We start from the raw sequence: 18,684 nt of genomic DNA, 5'->3' as shown, positions 1-18,684 counted from the left end.
AGTTTGTAATAGGAAGTGGCCTTGCCCCACAGAGCTTTGGATTTGTTGCTTGACCCTTGTGGTGCTGCTAACTTTCCCTGTTGCCATGAATAAAGCTGCACTCACACCTGTTTCCTGAAAGTTTTTACCACAATGTCACCTTTGAGTAGCATGTTTTTCCTGCCTAGTCCAGTCCAAACTCAAGCCACACGCTGCTTTTTAACACTCCATGCAGTGTTCCAGTCATCCACAGTGCATGAACTCTACTCTACTCGTTAGTCATCACAAGTGTGTGTGTGTGTGTGTGTGTGTGTGTGTGTGTGTCTCTCCATCTCTGCGATCGATCAGTGTGTTTGTTCAGTCATGCGTCATGTCTGTTATTGATTGATTATGTGTTGTTACTGTAATGTTCATGTCTGTTTATCTTTCTCTCTCTCTCTTCCTCTCCCTTACATTCTCCCCCACTTAATCTTTCTCTCTCTCTCTCTCTGCTTGTGCCTGTGTCTCCATCTTTATCTATAACTCTGACTCTATCTCTCTCTCTCTCTTTGGCTGTCTGCCTCCCTTCCTGTGTCCTAGCCTCTATGGATTAGTCTGCATCTTGTTTCAGCAGAGTCTAATTGTTTGTTCGTTGCTGTTGGTCCCCATGTCTGCCACTTATCATGTGTTGGTAATAGAATCACATGCCTCCTCTTGATTGGCTGTCACGTCACATTGGCTGAGTGTTCTCTGATGTTTTCTTGACTCTGATTGGTCTGTGTCCTCCTCCAGATCTGTCTAAGAACCGGCTGTGCGAGCTGCCTGAGGAGCTGTGTCAGTTCATCTCCCTGGAGACGCTCAGCCTCTACCACAACTGTGTGCGCTCCGTCTCCGCCAACCTGTGCCACCTACAGGCCCTCACCTACCTCAACATCAGGTACACACACACACACACACACACACACACACACACACACACACACACACACACACAACCTGTGCCACCTACAGGCCCTCACCTACCTCAACATCAGGTACACAAACACACACACACACACACACAACCTGTGCCACCGACAGGCCCTCATTTACCTCAATCAGGCACCTTTTAAGACCCCATCTAGAAGACCTCATCTACCTTAATATCAAACACATACACATACACACACACACACACACACACACACACACACACAGATAGATACACGGTCTGGGGCCCCCCAGACCGCACCTGTTCGCCATCGCCATGGCAACTAATGACAGACCCCTTAAAAGCAGGAAGCTGGAGAGGTTTGCTCCTTAATAACACACTCACACACACACTAACACACACACGCACACACACACACACACACACACACACACACACACACACACACAGACAGACACACAGACACAAAGTGTGCCACCTACAGGCCTCAGCTAAGCCCTCCCCTACCACCACCGTGGTATAAACGCTTTTATACTGTGTGTGTGTACATGAAAGGCCTAAAGGAGTGTAACATGTAAACATTTGCCCAAGTAGCACACTTTGCTGTATCAAATGACCTCTTTTCTGTCTGTGTGTCTGTGTCTGTGTGTCTCTGTGTCTGTGTCTGTGTCTGTGTCTGTGTCTGTGTCTGTGTCTGTGTCTGTGTCTGTGTCTGTGTCTGTGTCTGTGTCTGTGTCTGTGTCTGTGTGTGTCGTCTGTGTCTGTGTCTGTGTCTGTGTCTGTGTCTGTGTCTGTGTCTGTGTCTGTGTCTGTGTCTGTGTCTGTGTGTGTCGTCTGTGTCTGTGTCTGTGTCTGTGTCTGTGTCCTCAGCCGTAACCAGCTCTCTAGTCTGCCCCCATCCGTGTGTCAGCTGCCCTTACTGCGGGTTCTCATCGTCAGTAACAACAAGCTGTCGGCCCTGCCCGCCTCCATACCCGCCCTCACACACCTCCGCCAGCTGGTACGTAACACACACACACACACACACAGTCTCACGCACACAAACTCCTCACGGCATTGGCATTGGATTACAGTCACTATTGTACTCCATGCCTTTCAGCAAGCCTACCACTTTCATCCTTCCATTCTGTTTCTCTTCAGTCTTAATCCATTCTCTCTCTCTTTCTCTTTCTCTCGCTATCTCTCTTTCTCTCTATCTATCTCTCTCTCTCTCGCTCTCTCTCTCTCTCTAAAATTCTTTCTTTCTTCCTTCTTCCGCCTTCCTGGTCTCTCTCTGGCCGTCTTCTGGCCTAATAAGTCATTCTCAAAACTGTCCTCCTTTGCTGACTTAAGGATTCAGTCCACTTGCGGGTGAAGTTATATCAATGTGATATGCATACCAAATATTTGCACTCTTTTTCACTTTCTTAAACCGTCCCTCCCTCCCTCTCGCTCTCTCGCTCTCGCTCTCTCTCTCTCTCTCTCTGTCTCTTTGCTTTTCACTCATTGCCCCCATATCCATCCCTCCTCCCTTCTCTTTCTCTCTCCCTTTTCTCTCTCTTTCTCTCTCTCTCTCTCTCTCTCTCTCTCTCTCCGCTTTCTCTCTCTCTCCGCTTTCTCTCTCTCTCTCTCTCTCTCCTGTAGGACGTGAGCTGTAATGATCTGCAGGGTTTGCCTGTGGAGCTTGGCCAGCTGGCCAGTCTCCGGGACCTCAACCTGCGGAGGAACCAGCTCACCACGTTGCCCGAAGGTCCGTCCGTCTGACCCCTCACCTTTGACCCTCCCCCCCTTAACCCTACCCCTCCGCCTCGTTCCCACACCACAACCCCATTCAGTGGCCTTCTTGTGTCACAGCAGATTGGCTTGGTTCAGCTAGCACCAATACACCACACAGAGGAAAGCTCCGAACTGGCTTCTATTCAGGCCTTAGTCTTTCTTCCTAGCCCTTAAAAAACAAGACCTGAGACAATTGAAAACCAAAGTTTTGGTTTCAACTACGGTTTCCCTTCAAAGAATTGAGAATTTGTGAGTTGATCACTTAGCATAAAGTGGACCAGGGAGCATACATTTCACAGTGGCACACCTATTTATTTTGTATTGTATTTATTTGCCTTGAATGTCATTGTTTGCCGTGTGCCGACACATTAAGTGTAGTTTGATCATGCAACAGGATACAGCATGCTCGTCAATAGACGAGGCTAAGCCTAGGATGAGGTCACCGCTCTACAGGATTTGTAATTGTGCTTCCAAATCCACTCTCTGTTGCTGTCTTTCAATTGAACTCCTGTGCTCCTGTCCCCAGCCTGGTGCACAGCTCCAGACGAGATCTCATCACGCACGTCATTAGTCAGAAGCCGGTGCTTTTCCGTTGCCGCTCGGCAGCACGCACCGTTAGACACTTGTGTGCCAAGCATGTGTTTCTAGCCGGCCTGTGCGTGGAGTAATCCCCAATTCTCTGGCCTTGCGGCAGACTTTGTTCTGTTCTGAGGTCTGTCCTCGCAGCGCCGGAGTCTAATCCAGTCCAGACACCCCCACTGACCCCAGATCAGGACCTGCACATGTGCACCATACGCAAACTCGCATGTGAAAGGAGAGCAAACAGGGACACAGTGCACCAGTCGTGGAAGTTCACACAGTTCTTCAAAGATGATGTGTTCTCTGCCACAAACAGTGCACCCGAACACTTTTAAACTCACACATTCACTGTTAGCTGTCCTCAACCTAGCTCTTTTTCCTGTGGGCATCCCATTGTTTGTCTCTCTCTATATCTCTCTCCCACGGACACACACACACACACAACACATACACACACACACACACACACACACACACACACACACACACACACACACACACACACACTTTCTTCTTTCCTTCCTTCCTTCCTGTGTGGCTTTTTTGGACATATGCGTCATTATTTATTGGGGCTATAAATAGGTGATGCTTGTAACAGATTTAAAGATGAGCTATTCTCATCATCATTCATATGGAGCTGTTGAAACTGCTTGCCACAAATATAGACCTGGCATGCAGAGGTGTTTTGGGGTACAACACTTAATTTTAAGTCAAAGGAAGGCATTAGTTGTATAGCAGTACTTTTAGAGAAATGGAATCGCTCTCGATAAATACTCTGTGTCATTGCTGTGTTCATTCACTCACTAACTCCTCTTCCACCTTTCTTTCTCTATCCTACATCTCCTTCTCTTGCTCTCCTACCTGTGCTCCCTCTCTACTGTCCTTTTGCCTGTTCTTCCCAGTCCTCATTTCCATCTTTCTCTCTCTCTCTCTCTCTCTCTCTCTCTCTCTCTCTCTCTCTCTCCCTCTTTCTCTCCCTCCATTCCTTGTCCACAGAGTTGGCCGAGCTGCCGCTGGTGCGTCTGGACGTGTCGTGTAACCGGGTGGTGCGCGTGCCCGTCTGCTACCGCCACCTGCGGCACCTGCAGACCATCAACCTGGACAACAACCCGCTGCAGTCGCCGCCGGCACAGATCTGCTCCAAGGGCAAGTTCCACATCTTCAAGTACCTCAACATGGAGGCGTGCAAGAGGAGCCAGGACGAGCTGCTGGCGCTGCGGCCCACACACTTCAACAGCTGGTGAGAGAGAGACGGAGAGACGGAGGGAGGGAGGAAGGGAGGAAGGGAAAGAGATTGGACACTGCATTTATTAAACCAATATTCAAACTTTTACATTACGGCACCCTTTAAACACAGAATGCATGAAAACAATAAAGACAACCTGTAAGAAAGAAAGATGGAAGAGGGAGGCTAAAAGAGGGAGAGGGATGGATGGAAAGAGATGGATGGATTGAGAGAATTGTAGGAAAAAGAGAGAGATGAAGGGAAGAGCGAGAGAGCAAAAGTGGGAGGGTGGGAGAGAGAGACTAAGAGATGGCCTGGTAGATAGAGAGAGATGGAGGTAAAGAAAGAGTGTTATGGCTGGAAAAAAGAACTGGAACATGCCAGTCATGTCTTCTCAAAGAGAGGAAAAGCAGAGATGGAAGGATGATGAGCAGGATGAGTGAACCATCTTCTGGCGCACTGAAACCGGAGCCAAAGGGGAGTGACCATCAGCTCAGAGAGCGAGAGAGGGAGAGATAGAGGGGGAGAGAGAGAGAGAGGAGAGGACATGGGGAAGATAAGTGGGGTTGAGTTGAGGTCATGAGAGAGGCCAGGATACCCCAGAGAGTTTGGGATGTGTGTGTCTTACTGTGTGTATCGTGGGAGTGTAGCACTGAGTTTGTGTATTGTAGTTCTGTAGTGTGTGTGTGTGTGTGTGTGTAAGGTGCTGTCCTACAGGAGTGTATAACCGTCTGCTTCTCTCAGCTTGTCGGATCAGGAGCTGTTTATTGGGCAGTACGGAGGGCTGGACTCTGGCTTCAACAGCGTGGACAGTGGCAGCAAGAGGTGGTCAGGAAACGAGGTGTGTGTGTGTGTAGTGTATATATATACATAGTACATGCTGGTAATGAACGAGGTGTGTGTGTGTGTGTAGCATACATATATAGTACATGCTGATAATGAAGTGTGTGTGTCTGTAGTCTGCCGATGACTTCTCTGAACGCTCTCTGCGTATGGCTGAGATTAACCGAGAACACAGGAATCTATTGGAGGAGGAGACACACACAATACTGCCCACAGAAAAAGGTAAAAACACACATACACAAACAAACACGGCAAACTCTGTGATAAGTGAGCAATATGTTTTTAAAACTACTAACTGTGAAAAAGTTCTTTAAAACTTCATGCTCTCCTCTCTCTTGTAGTAAATGGAGAGGTGGAGCAGGTGGACTTCATCGACAGCAGCGTGACAGAAGAGGAGGAGCCTGAGCCGCAGCGGCCCAGCACACCGCTCACAGCTCCCCCACAGGTCAGGAGGTCTCAATGCGCTATTCTACCTGCAGGAGATCACTTTGTTCGAATACACATGCAAAGTAACATTTGTACTATATGTTTTCATTTAACAGAAGTGAAGTGTTTTGTGTATGTGTGTGTATGGTGGCCATGCTTAGAGATGTTGTCGCAGACATTTGCATTAATATAGCCAAACAAGAGCGTCTGTGGCTGATGAAGGAGTGTGGTCTCTAATGTATGTAAAGTTAGTTCATCCCTGCCCTTAGGGGAGAGTCTGTCTTGGGCTTAGAGCCACAGTCTTAGATCTGTAGTGTGCAACGCTAAGTGTTACAGTCTCTTTAATGTCGTAAGATTTCTTCAGTTTAGTACAGCCGTTTCAGCGAACGCTGTTAGTGTGTCTGGATGAGTGTGTGTCTATGTACTGAGAGATCTTTATCTTCTGCAGGATAAGAGTGAAAGTGTATCACCATCGCACAGCCCAGAGTCCGCAGACAGCAGGTCAGTAGACCAGACGTCTCTTTCTCCTCTGATGTACCTGTATCATCTGTTTATGAGTCTGAGCTCACACGTCACAGCCATGGATTGCGATTCAGCTCTACACGAGAAGAAGAAGTTAAACTCCTTGTGCTATTGGTGGGGGACTTCCCACAGCGGCCAACCATCTCTCTGTCGCATGCAGGCACTCGTATACAACAACCCAGCCTAAGTACTATAACAACAGGGTGCACTACAACCATCACACGATACTTCAAAATACTTAACAACAACATTAAAGATGTCTTCGTGAGCATTTCACTGGGGTTGTCAACTGTTTTTTGCAACAGTGTTTGGCGTACATTATGTCATGTGTGCACAGGCAGCCAGAGACCCACAGAACCAACACTTTCTATTTAGCTTTGATTCTCATGCTGTGTCTCTCTCTCTCTCTCTCTCTCTTGGCCTCCTTCTCAACGCTTATACCTTGTTTCACTTTCTCTCAATCTATCTCTCACTTGCTCAATCTTTCTTCCTCTGTCTCTCTAACTCTACATTCATTCTCTCTCTCTCTCTCTCTCTCTCTCTCTCTCCCCCTCTCTCCCCCTCCCTCCCGGTGCAAGGTCAGTCTCTCAGTCCTGGTGTGTTTGAAGTGCTGGGAAAAGTCAACAGACTGTCTTTCCCATTACAGGCCCTAGTCATTAGCCAGCGTGTCCCCCCCGTCTGTACCCAGGCCTCCCGTACAGTATTTATCCCTCGCTGAAGGACACATCGTCCACTCCTCACCGCCTGGACCTGTAGTTCACTCCAACTAATCACACTCGCACCCCTAAATCAATATCTGCCACACATCCATCACATTCAGTACACTCTCTGTGTGTGTGTGTCTGTGTGTCTGTGTCTGTGTGTATCTGTGTGTGTGTGAGAGGAGAAAAGAGTATAGAGACAGGCTAGTGCTTTGTGTTCCATTTTTCGTTTCATTGTATCTTTTTATGTGTATGCTTGTGAGTAAGAGGAGAGAGAGAGAGGTCAGTGCATTGTGACATTTTTGTTCCTTAGTATTGTGTGTGTGTGTGTGTGTGTGTGTGTGTGTGTGGTTTGTGCCATGCAGTTCTCACATGCCAGTGGTGAGCTATTGGTTGCTGTGTACAGGACCCAGTCGTGTGCACACAGGCAGCAGCCAGTCATTATCCACTCCGGCCTAATATCAGTTCCTGCCATCTGTCATGAATAATCATCACCAGCGTAGACCCTGGACTTCATTACAGCTGCTGCTTGATTTCACTGCTTTGTGTGTGTGTGTGTGTGTGTGTGTGTGTGTGTGTGTGAGAGAGAGTGGGTGTGTGTGTGTGTGTGAGTGAGTGTGTGTGTCTGTGTGTGTGTGTGTGCGTGTGTGTGTGTGTGCGCGCGTTAATACTGAGGAGGCTGTAGACTGTGGCCTGCAGCACTTCATACAGTAACACTTCCTGTTGAGAGTCACAAGACTTCAGCTGGTAAAGCTGCACAGAGTGTCTTCCCCAGCGCACCTCTCCTCGCACCTCTCCACGCACTACACTGGCCATGTGTGATCTGTGTGACATCTGAAAGTGAAAATGCAAATTCCGACTTAGCTTTGCAAGCAGATATAATTTAGCAGGAAATAGAAGGAAGACATGATTTGTAATCATCCATCTCTCATCCTAATTTACGTGTTCTCTCTCTTTCCCATTTCCCCATCTTTATTTCCTGTCGCTCGCTCAATCGCTTGATTGCATCATCACACTCTATTCCTCACCCACCCCTCCCTTCTCTTTTTTTCCTCTCCCTTCCTCTTTTTGTCTCTCCTCTCTCTCTCTCTCTCTCTCTCTCTCTCTCGCAGGACGAGTGTGAGTGTGGAGTCTGCGGACTCCCCGCCGCCCTCCTCCTCCAGTCCGTCCAGCCCCACGGAGGAGCGGCGGAGGCCCGGCACGCTGCTCATCTGGCAGGAGCGCGAGCGCCGCGTGCAGCAACAGAAGGCCCGTGACATAGTGTGAGTGAGAGAGAGGGAGAGAGAGAGAGAGAGAGAGAGAGAGAGAGAGAGATGGATGGATGGATGGATGGATGGAGCGGTGGAGGTCCAGACTTGAGACCTGAGCCTGGAGACAGCTCGACTAAATTTAGATCAGTCAAATTGCTGTCATTAGATGTCAAGTCGTAATGATTGTAATACAAGTTTGGCTCTGCCAGCCAAAAACAAGGGCTCGAGACGAAGAATCAAGATTAAGTTCTTGAGTAGGATGGCAGGAAGTAAAGAAAGCTGATTGGGATTTAAACCGGTTTAGTCCAGATTCCACCCTGTGCCCTGGACCAACTGGCTCAACCCATTAGTTACAACTCAGTAACTGTGCTAATTGGCAAAGATTTTTCACTCAAAACGGGAGGATTTCCTCTTTGGGGTGTCTGGGTTCTGTTTTATTTCCCCTTTCTGGTTTTAAGCCATCTCAACACCCATGTTCTGAGTAAATGCCATTTGTTCATTGACTGGCTGCGGTTCTCTGTTGCTGCCTAGATCCCTGCATGGAAGAACCCGTCTCAGAGGGGGGGGGGCTTCTGCAGTGATGAGGTCCTGTGCTGAGGACTGGTCTTTAACACCCTCGCCATTAGGGTTCAATGATTGATCAAATTAGCGTTGTCTTCTTTTTCCTCCAGCTTGCTGAAGACTGCAGTGAAAACAGGAAGTAACGCCACAGCGAGCAGCTCACAGGCAGGAAGTAGCACCGGGTAAGCCCTGACTTAGGGTGTTACTGCACGGCTCACATTACTGTGCATGTGAGAGTGTGTGTCTGATTTTGATTGTGTGACGGTAGTGAAGTGGGTAGTGAATGGATACCATCATGATTTACTGTATATGGCACATTTTTGTGTGTGTGTGTGTGTGTGTGTGTGTGTGTGTGTGTGTGTGTGTGTGTGTGTGTGTGTGTGTGTGTGTGTGTGTGTGTGTGTGTGTGTGTGTGTGTGTGTGTGTGTGTGTGTGTGTGTGTGTGTGTGTGTGTGTGAGTGAGTGTGTCTTTTTTGTGCTGGTAAACACATTTGGGTGGGATCTTGGCAGTGAAGAAAATGTCAGCATTCTGCCACTTCTGCTAAATTAACAAGATATGGTCTGTGTTGGAGTGAGGTAGAGAGACCTAGAGAACCAGAAAGAGTGTGTCTGTACAGCACTGTGAAACGCATGTAAAGTGCCTCTCTATCTCCCCCTAGTGGTGGATCAACCGAAAGCAGCCCTCCCACCCAAAATGGCCTCAGAAATAGATGTGCAGTAAGTCTGTCTCTCATTATTCTGTTATGATGTCACGGAATTTTTTTAATTCGATTGCTAAAAATGGCAGTACAATCATGACCTAGTAATAGCATAATAATGTTAGGAGAAAGTTGAATGTAGGTTGCTGCAAAATAGTGTAACACTGATTGGTCAAGGCAGGGATGGTCAGAACATTAGACGAAGGTTAAGTGTACACTGCACATCCTTGTCCACACACTTCAACAGCTGGTGAGAGAGAGACAGAGAGACGGACAGACGGAGGGAGGGAGGAAGGGAGGAAGGGAAAGAGATTGGACACTGCATTTATTAAACCAATATTCAAACTTTTACATTACTGCACCCTTTAAACACAGAATGCATGAAAACAATAAAGACAACCTGGCCTCTCTCATGACCTCTCATAAGTGTACACTGCACATCCTTGTAATGTATGCATTTATATAACAATACAATACATTATAATGTAATAATACAAATTGCATAAATGTTACTGTTTAAATTAATTGTTTGTACATTGATCATTCTCTTTCTCGACTTCGTACAGAGTGCAGACCAGATGTCTTCCCTCTTAAACACAGCGGCCAGCCAACAGCGGCCGTTCAGCAGACAAGGTACGTGCACAGATAAGATACTTTATTGGCCCCAAAGGGGAAACTGACTTGGACTCAAAGCTAGTCCTGTCAACACATATGAACACAACCACAACAGCAGACAGACATTACATCGCCCGCACACAGACACACTCTCACACACACACACACACACACACACACACACACATAATAAAAAAAACTCACACTGAAGCATAATGCAGTGGGGTTTTGTCCTGCAGTAACCTCTGCTTTGTTTAGGCTGCTGTTTAAAATTCTGACTGGCAAAAAGGAGTTTTTATATTTGATATAATGTCTGCCTGACAGTAACAGCTCATACTGAGAGTACAGACGGGGATGGTTCTCAGAGGATTCTCTCTAGCTGTTTAAGCTCGCACTGCTCAAAACTAGACTGAAGATTATAATGACCTTTCTGACCGATGATTTTCATCGCATTCTGAACCAAATTCTTTAACTTTGATTTTATGATGAAAAAGGAAGGCTGCAGATGAATGCAGTTATTCCATACCTGATCACACGCTCTAAAACAGCCTTATAAAACAGAAACCTCCTTTTTTTTTCAACTCTGTATCAATGTAGCAATCTACACTCAATACATTCTCTGGAGGAGTCAGGAATATACCCGGTCAACAGGAATATTTCAGGTTAAAGTGCCATCAGTGTGGACACAACATACTTATAGGACTGACCTTGTGTCATTGGCATGGTCATGTATAACCACCGGACTATGATCACCAACTTTTTTAGGGTAAAAAATGATCACCAGTCAGCAAACTGCTTTACTTCTGAAGGATAGATATTTGTATCGTCATGTCTATAAAGTGAACTTAACATAGCGCTCATCCAGGCATTCACGGACGATTCTGCTATCAGGTTATTTCCATTGGAACGTTAGACACAGACACAGAGACAAACAGACAAACAAACAGACCTTTAATTATCTTCACCTCTTCTCTAGTCTCAGAGGGAATCTCAGCCCCCAAGCCCACCTCTCCCCCCGGCCAGGCTCAGAAACCCAACAGCTTCCTGTTCCGCACCTCCTCTCGCTGTAAGACTCTCAGACTCACACATCCACACACACACATCCAGACACACACACACACACACACACACACACACACACACACACCCACACCACACACTCACACACATCCAGACACACACACACCCAGACACACACACACACACACACCCACACACATCCAGGCACACACATCCAGACACAGACACACACACACACATCCACATCCAGACACACACACATCCATACACACGCACACACACACACCCATACACAGCAATACACAGCAATACACACACACACACACACATGTCCATATACACACACAGTTACACACACACACACACACACACACACACACACACACACACACAGGAACAAGACTCCATACATGTGTAAAATTGTATGAATGAAAGTATGGTCACACACACCTATTCTACACACACACACTCGGTTGATTGCTCTCAGAGTTGTATCCAGACATGTTACATGTAGTTGGAGTGCGTCGTCTGTGCGTTCCAGTCTCCTCTGCTCTAAGCTGCCTGCTCCCCCCTCTGAATGCAGGTTCTGTGCAGTCTCTGGTGGAGTCTGGACGCAGTGAGTCCCGCACCACCCTCAGGAGTCCCCGGGAGGAGAAGCCAGAGGTGCTCCAGCTGCGCAAGGTCACACGCTCTCCTACTCCTACTCTTCTCCCCTCTCTCCTACTCTCTCTCTTCTCCCCTCTCTCCTACTCCCACTCTCTTCTCCCCTCTCCTACTCCTACTCTTCTCCCCTCTCTCCTACTCTTCTCCCCTCTCTCCTACTCCCACTCTCTTCTCCCCTCTCTCCTACTCTCAGTCTCTTCTCTCCTACTCTCACTCTCTTCTCCCCTTTCTCCTGTCTTTGCTTTTCTTCACCTCTCTCTTTCTCTCCTGTCAAACTCTGTCTTTTTTCCTCAACTTCTCTCCTTTGCTCTGTCGTTTTGTTCTCCTTTCCTCCTCCCATCCCCTCCTTTCCTCTGTTCTCTACGGTCTGTCCCCTTTCTCACTTTGTCACCTCCCCTCTGTCTCACCCAGACTCTGGAGTCCAAGCTGAAGATCTCTCTCCCCGAAGACCTCGGCGACGCCCTGTCCAATGGCACCATCCTCTGCCAGCTGGTCAATCAAGTCCGACCGCGAGCCGTGTCAATCATCCACATCCCCTCCCCCGCAGTGGTGAGCCAATCGCCTTTCTTCACCTTACTTCGCGCTCTCCTGGGCAACCTTGATCTTCACTGGCGTCAGTTTGTAGCTGTTAGAAAAGGGCTTTCCCCAGGCACAATGAGGAAGTCCTGTACTGTTAAAGATTGAATGTTCCCTTTGGAGTATGGTTTGACATGTGACCTTTGACCTCTTTAACCCTCCCTTCAGCCCAAACTGAGCGCTGCCAAGTGTCGACTCAACGTGGAGAACTTCCTCGCTGCCTGCCGCAAACTGGGCATCCCAGAGGTACTTCTTTCTCTCACTCTCTCTCTCTCTCTCTCACTGTTGTTGTCCTTCTCTCTCTGTCCATTAGGTCAGTGGCTTGTCTCACATAGGTGTCATCTGTTGTCATGTGTGCAAGCTGTTGTCTGACACTCTGTTTAACACTCATTACTATGTTTTGTCACGTTGTTATGTGTGTCCATCTAATGTCGTGTTTGTTTTTCCTTTGTGCTTTGTTTTGCTTCATCCTTCTTTTTAACCCCTCCATCGCTCTATCACATTTCTTCCATCCTTTGTTCTATCTCTCTCTCTCTCTCTCTCTCTTTCACACTCTCTCACTCTCTGGCATTCGTCTTGCTGTTTGTTTTGTTGTTGTACTACCTACGTACTGTCTTTATTTTCTTTCTCCATCCATTTCATACCCTCTCTCTATTCCCTCATTCTCCCTTGTCCTCTCCCTGTCTCTATCCCCCTACCTCCTTGTTTTTCTTACTGGTATTCTCTCTCTCTTTCTTTATTTCTTCCCTTCTCTCTGTCTCTCTCCTAGGCGGAGGTGTGTATAGCGTCCGATGTGCTCTGCTGTCGGCTGCCAGCTGTGATGCGTACAGCGCGAGCCTTGCTGGCCCTGGAGGGGGAGGAGCCGGGGGCAGAACCCGTGGAGGAGTCAAAGGGCCGCCCACGTGAGGCTCCTTCCTCCCTCTCTCCCGCCTCCCCCTCCTCGGCCCCGCCCCTCCGGCTCCCCAGCGGCTTCCTGCTCTTCTACTCCCTCGCCATGGCTCTGCTCTATGCCCTCTACTGCCACCTCACCGCCTAGAGCGTGTGTCTGTGTGTGTCTGTGCGTGTGTCTGTGCGTGTGTGTGTGTGTGCACGCACTATGGGCTATCGCAAATGCTGCAAAAGTAAACTGTCATGCTTGTCAGTGGCTAAGGAAGATTTATGTACATACACACAATCACAGCTATGTATAACTGCATGGTAAAACACACTTGCACGATCCATGCGAAATCAGCCAGCTGTTGTGAGTTATGCCTTGTGAGAAAAGCATGCTCTTGCCAATGGTCTGGTCAGCTGGCCCCTGCTCCCAACTGGGCCTGGAACACACACACACACACACACACACACACACGCACACACACACACGCACACACACGCACACACACGCTAGAATAGCACAAGCTTTCCTCTGTACACCAGCACAAGATATGGACATATGTCTTAACCCCCCCCCCCCCATGTTGTGGCACACTACACACATAGAGATTCTGATCTCTGTAGAGAATGTAATTCATAGACATGGGCTGATGGAACAGTCCTCCCCTGCGCTCGGCTAGTCTTTACAGCCCGTCCTCCTGGACGCCGGCCTGAGAGAGCGCTTTCACATGCAACGTCTCCTTGTCTGGAACCAGCCCGTCCACCGTAGCACTGTCCTTAAAAAGGAAGTTCAGCAGGATGTCTTATTGTCTGAGAGACCCTGTGTCTGGCCATGTAGTTCCCAGAACTAAAACAAGGAGTTAGGTGTTCAAAATAACATATGAAAAATAAACACTAAGCAGTCAGATCACGAATACACTGCCTAGCCATGCTGCATTCAGTCTTATTTACTACACATAATGACTGACACAACAAGGATTTCCTGTTGGATTTCACTTACAAAAGAACACTATGTTTGAAAACTGTCAAGGAGGAGAAACAATGTCAACAGGGTTTATAATGTTACGTTACGCTGTATCTTTCAAGGGCTTTCCCTCATTGCTGCCTTAGATCAGACCAAATTAGGCTGGAACCAAACGGCTTGAGTTATAGGGCTTAACACGTGGAGAGGAGCCTGACGCATTTAAATGACACTAAAACATCCTTTCTTTCTTAATCACCTATGCTAAGTCATTTCTGCCCAAAAGGCTCAAATAATTGAATGATTCCTTTTCTGCGTGGATTGTTGTTACTGCTCACAAACTTACGTGCCTCTGTCCACATGACTTGATCCGTGTTCATGATGTTCGTTTGCGTTCGTTGCTATGCTTCCTCTGTTATGCTGACTGTGGCCAACAGGGGGCAGTGGTACACCACTGTTTTCCGAAGGCTTTATGATTTGGGTTTTGAAATCTCATGGTACTGAAACGATATCTCTAAGCTTGTAGTGAGTTGTTGCTACGTTGTTCCTTTTGGTTATTCGAGCAAGTATTATTAGCTTGTTTTGTCTATACGTGTATACAGAGGATTAAGTTATTGTTGTGTTTTAAATTTGTATTTATTTAAGTGTACCAATGCCTTTTTGAGGAGTTCTGTGGCAGTGCTTGGCCAAAGCAGAGGCCTCATGAAGTAGCCAGTAGAAACTGGCCAAAGGGAACACAATGATTTGTCATACCTTATTTAATATCTCTGTTATGTACCCGGGCAATATACAAATGAAGTGATGTTATTGGGTGACCCCACACTACATTTCCCAGAAGCCACTACTGTGTAATAGTGGATATGCTAAGTCCAGCTGTGTAGTTGTTTGTTTGTTTCATGAGGCCTCTGCTTCCTTTAGCCCTGCGCTGTGACTTTTCTGTTCTTTTGGAACACTTGTATGCTTTGTTTGTCAGACATTTACGCAGTCTGTGAAAGTTCAGAGGTCGAAAGAGTACATGCAGCGGTGAAGATTAAAGGTGTGTGAGGAAAAGGGGAGGAAGAAGGAGTGAGATCAAATGATAGAGAGAAAGAGGGGAGATGGGGGTGCAAAGAGCCAGTCTGCCACTACACCAGTGTCTGGTCACAACCCCTCTTAAAAGATTTGACCAGCATCTTAAACAGCAGATAGATAGAAGCATGTTAGTACTTGTATAAAGCATTTAAAAGAGAGAATAATATTTTTGCAATGTGAACATTTTTGGTAAGATTTTTAACCACAAACCATTTCTGAACCACATTCTTTAGGTCCCCACCATGTGAAAGTACTTGAAAATCTGCCCTTGCGGTTAATGGGGGCACGTTTTTTAGGGGGTGGGAGTCGGGGTACCCAGAATAGAGGATAGAGCCAAATTTCAAGGGACTCTGGCATTGCTGCTGGCCAGAGCTGTTGGGTAATCTGTACAGGAAATAGTTCCATAAGGAACCACTATGATGGCTTCATACCATGTCTGTTACAAAAACAAATGTAACCACTTTGCTAGTCCTGCTTTCGAGATGGTTATGATAATGTCTCCAAACCAAATTGTATATTTTTTAATACGTCGGGAAAACACAATTTCACTGGTTTAGAGACTGATGTTGCTTTTGGGTGGGTTGGGGGGGGGGGGGCAAAAAAGTCAACTGGGGAACCTGTTGTATTTAGTATTTATACTATAGCATTGTATTTAATAAGGCGTTAAATATGAGTTTATATGAATATAAATATATATAATTTTTCTCTTTCTGTAAAGAAATTTATTAAAAACCTGAAAAATCTTTGACCATACTTCGCTGTGTGCCGTGTCCTGTCTTTGTGTTTGTGTGACGCTTCTTGCCTGCTGAGCAAATGGTTGCTTCCCCTCCACAGTGAGAGTGAATATTCCTATTCAAATAGAGCCTCTTAGATGAGTGGATGATGGAGCCATTTGCCATGCTGCCCATGTTGCGCTGCCCTCTCTCTCTCTCTCTCTCTCTCTCCTCTTTCTTTCTTTCTTTCCTTCTCTCTCTCTCCTCTTTCTTTCTTTCTTTCCTTCTCTCTCTTTCTTTCTTTCTTTCTCTATCTTTCTTTCTCTCTCTCTCTCTCTCCTTTCTTTCTTTCTTTCTTTCTTTCTTTCTCTCTCTCTCTCTCTCTCTCTCTCTCTCTCTCTGCGCTGTGTAGCTTTTCTGCTTTCTGAAATGGCTCTTCCTTGCTCATATCACTCCAATCAGCCAAAACCAAACTGAGTCCATTACCCAGGATGGCATTTCAACATCGCTGCACAAAACTGGAGTTGTCTCTCTGTGTGCTGATTTTTGTCTCAGTTTCATGTCTTATGCCAAGGAGTAAATGTCTGATTATGGATGACTACTTTGTCGGGAATGGTAAGTATCCCTCCCCCGAAGGTTGGACTTGAAGAGTGCAAACAAACAGGCTGTGATGCATGTTTGAGTGATATTTTTATTTTGCCATTTTGAGCAACTAACTATGCATGCTGAAGGTGATGGGTGTTTTCATGAGTGACTGACTAACAAGCAGATTGTGCGATTCATGCATAGTTTTGCCTGGGCTGAGATGTGGTCAGCGTTTTGAGTGTGTTTGAGAGAACGTAGCAGCTTGACTGATCTGTGTTCAGTTGTGATTTGCATTCTGGAGCTCTGTGTTTAAGTATAATGCATGAATTCCATCTTTGCATGCATTGGTGCATCACTGCATGTGTATGTCTGCATCAAACATTTCAGTATGACTCCCTTGGTGGATGTGTCTTAGAGTGTGTGTGTGTGTGTGGATGTGTCTTAGTGTGTGTATTGTCTTGACATGTCTGGCCTTCTCTCACACGCACTTTGCAGGATGCACTCTGTCCAGCCCAACTCATCCTGGAAGATGAGGGCCTGATTCGGGTCGCTCAGATGGTCCAGGTTCTGATGGAGCTGCCCATCGGCCCCCGGCGGTCATCCCGGCAGGAACCCGCTGGGCTGCCCCTCCAAACGCCTGCTCAGAATAATGGCAGCACCTCCTAATGCGGCAGAGAAATGAATTGAATCTGTGTCCCATATTTCCTATGTTCTTCCATAAGTATTACACTTTGATATATGAGTTGGATCAAATGAGTGAAACAAGCTTTTATTTTTTGAAGAGAAGTCATGTGTTCACTAGTTTCCAATACACCACTTTGGCAGCAACATGTGATCTGCATAAACAAGGCCCTCAGGGCTGGACCTTACCTTTCCATAATAACATGACAAAAACATATGTGGATGTATTCAAACTTACTTTGTTGGCCAGTCTTATATTTGTAAGAAAGTATTCAGATGATACAATTATAAAATAAAGTGTTTTGGAAGGTTCATTTTAACCTTGAGACTATTTTAAAGTGTGCTTTACAAATAAATACAATCCATTATTATTAATTTGTTGATTTGTTTGTCTACTTTTGACACATCTTGGCACAATGATTTAGACACCATATCAGGTTACAGTGATTTTTTTGCAGTGTTAGGCAGCAGGGAAGGGCAGATTTCAACAAATAAACGGGAATGAATATCATGGAGAATATCTGTGGGTGTTTCAGCAACACCATCATCTGTTAACTGCTTCTGGTTGAGCAGAAAACACACCATTAGTAAATTAATGAAAACTTCTCTGGTGAAAAATAAACCAAACCGGCCAAGTAAGAAAGTAGAAATGATCTTGTGAAATCATTACTCCTCTCCCACCCCTATGTCAATTAATCAGTTACTTAAGGATGTGGCTCATGACTATGCAAGCTTAATTAGCTTGATTTGGGTCATTACTCTTGACTGGTTGCGATAATGACAGCAAGCAGACATTGTATGTCTTCCCTTCGATAAGAGACGGTAGCTCCCGTGGCCTGCTCATAAACACTGCTAACGATGTGGCCTCATGAGTTGTGTGTTATATTAAACTCCATTTCACAGTGACTGCTTAAGTTGACCGCATGGCTCCACCCTGATATCACTGATCATTGGTCCCTGTGGACCAGCAGATGTGATGGATCACATCACAAAATGGTACTAGTTAAGACATTTTTGCTACACACACACACACACACACATAGAGAGAGAACAGCTTTTGATGTATTCGTTCCACTCTCCTGATAATTAACTAAGCAAGTGTTGATGCTATGTAGGTCTTCAGTAAATACTAATAACTAAAACATTCCAGTTTGGATATTTTGTAAGAGATAGTTTGAGGTGGCCTTCTGGATATCTAGGAAACATTCCTTTAGGAGAAACCTTGCCTCAGTGTGTACCGTACCATGATTAAAAACACATTCCTCCAGTGTTGCACTAATCTTTAAAATAACCAATCGGTTCCCCACTGATAGACCAAAGACAAAAGATGTATTCTCATAGGTTCTCATTTGTTCACAGCTCCGTACAAGACAAATCACAGACAAAAAAAGTAACTGAATGTGATCCATGCGTGAACGTGATCCAACTCTCTCATGATCTTCCGAGGATAAACGTTTTATCTATCGTTTCTGTCAAA

The 18,684-nt window shown here is 46.3% G+C and overlaps 1 protein-coding gene across 3 annotated transcripts in view; it reads left to right on the top strand.

Annotated features, from left to right (window-relative positions):
• The window catches only part of lrch4 (leucine-rich repeats and calponin homology (CH) domain containing 4), a 36,492-nt gene extending 19,081 nt beyond the window's left edge, over positions 1–17,411 (top strand). The window contains exons 2-19 of one of the 3 annotated variants that reach the window (XM_042710367.1): positions 751–895; positions 1,760–1,889; positions 2,513–2,618; positions 4,220–4,463; positions 5,193–5,289; positions 5,408–5,513; positions 5,633–5,736; positions 6,166–6,218; positions 8,053–8,202; positions 8,862–8,933; positions 9,411–9,468; positions 10,016–10,082; positions 11,041–11,130; positions 11,668–11,765; positions 12,159–12,296; positions 12,492–12,569; positions 13,093–13,098; positions 17,022–17,411. In XM_042710367.1, coding sequence (XP_042566301.1) covers positions 751–895; positions 1,760–1,889; positions 2,513–2,618; positions 4,220–4,463; positions 5,193–5,289; positions 5,408–5,513; positions 5,633–5,736; positions 6,166–6,218; positions 8,053–8,202; positions 8,862–8,933; positions 9,411–9,468; positions 10,016–10,082; positions 11,041–11,130; positions 11,668–11,765; positions 12,159–12,296; positions 12,492–12,569; positions 13,093–13,098; positions 17,022–17,192 — 1,913 coding nt within the window. In that variant the 3' untranslated portion in view covers positions 17,193–17,411. Of the gene's footprint in view, positions 1–750; positions 896–1,759; positions 1,890–2,512; positions 2,619–4,219; positions 4,464–5,192; positions 5,290–5,407; positions 5,514–5,632; positions 5,737–6,165; positions 6,219–8,052; positions 8,203–8,861; positions 8,934–9,410; positions 9,469–10,015; positions 10,083–11,040; positions 11,131–11,667; positions 11,766–12,158; positions 12,297–12,491; positions 12,570–13,092; positions 13,511–17,021 lie in introns of those variants that run through there. The other 2 variants (XM_042710368.1, XM_042710366.1) reach the window with 2 other exon arrangements.
• Positions 17,412–18,684: the final 1,273 nt, after the last annotated feature.

Source organism: Clupea harengus, chromosome 18 (assembly GCF_900700415.2).
Source record: "Clupea harengus chromosome 18, Ch_v2.0.2, whole genome shotgun sequence".
Classification (NCBI taxonomy): domain Eukaryota; kingdom Metazoa; phylum Chordata; class Actinopteri; order Clupeiformes; family Clupeidae; genus Clupea; species Clupea harengus.
This window is presented reverse-complemented; position numbering and strand designations above follow the sequence as displayed.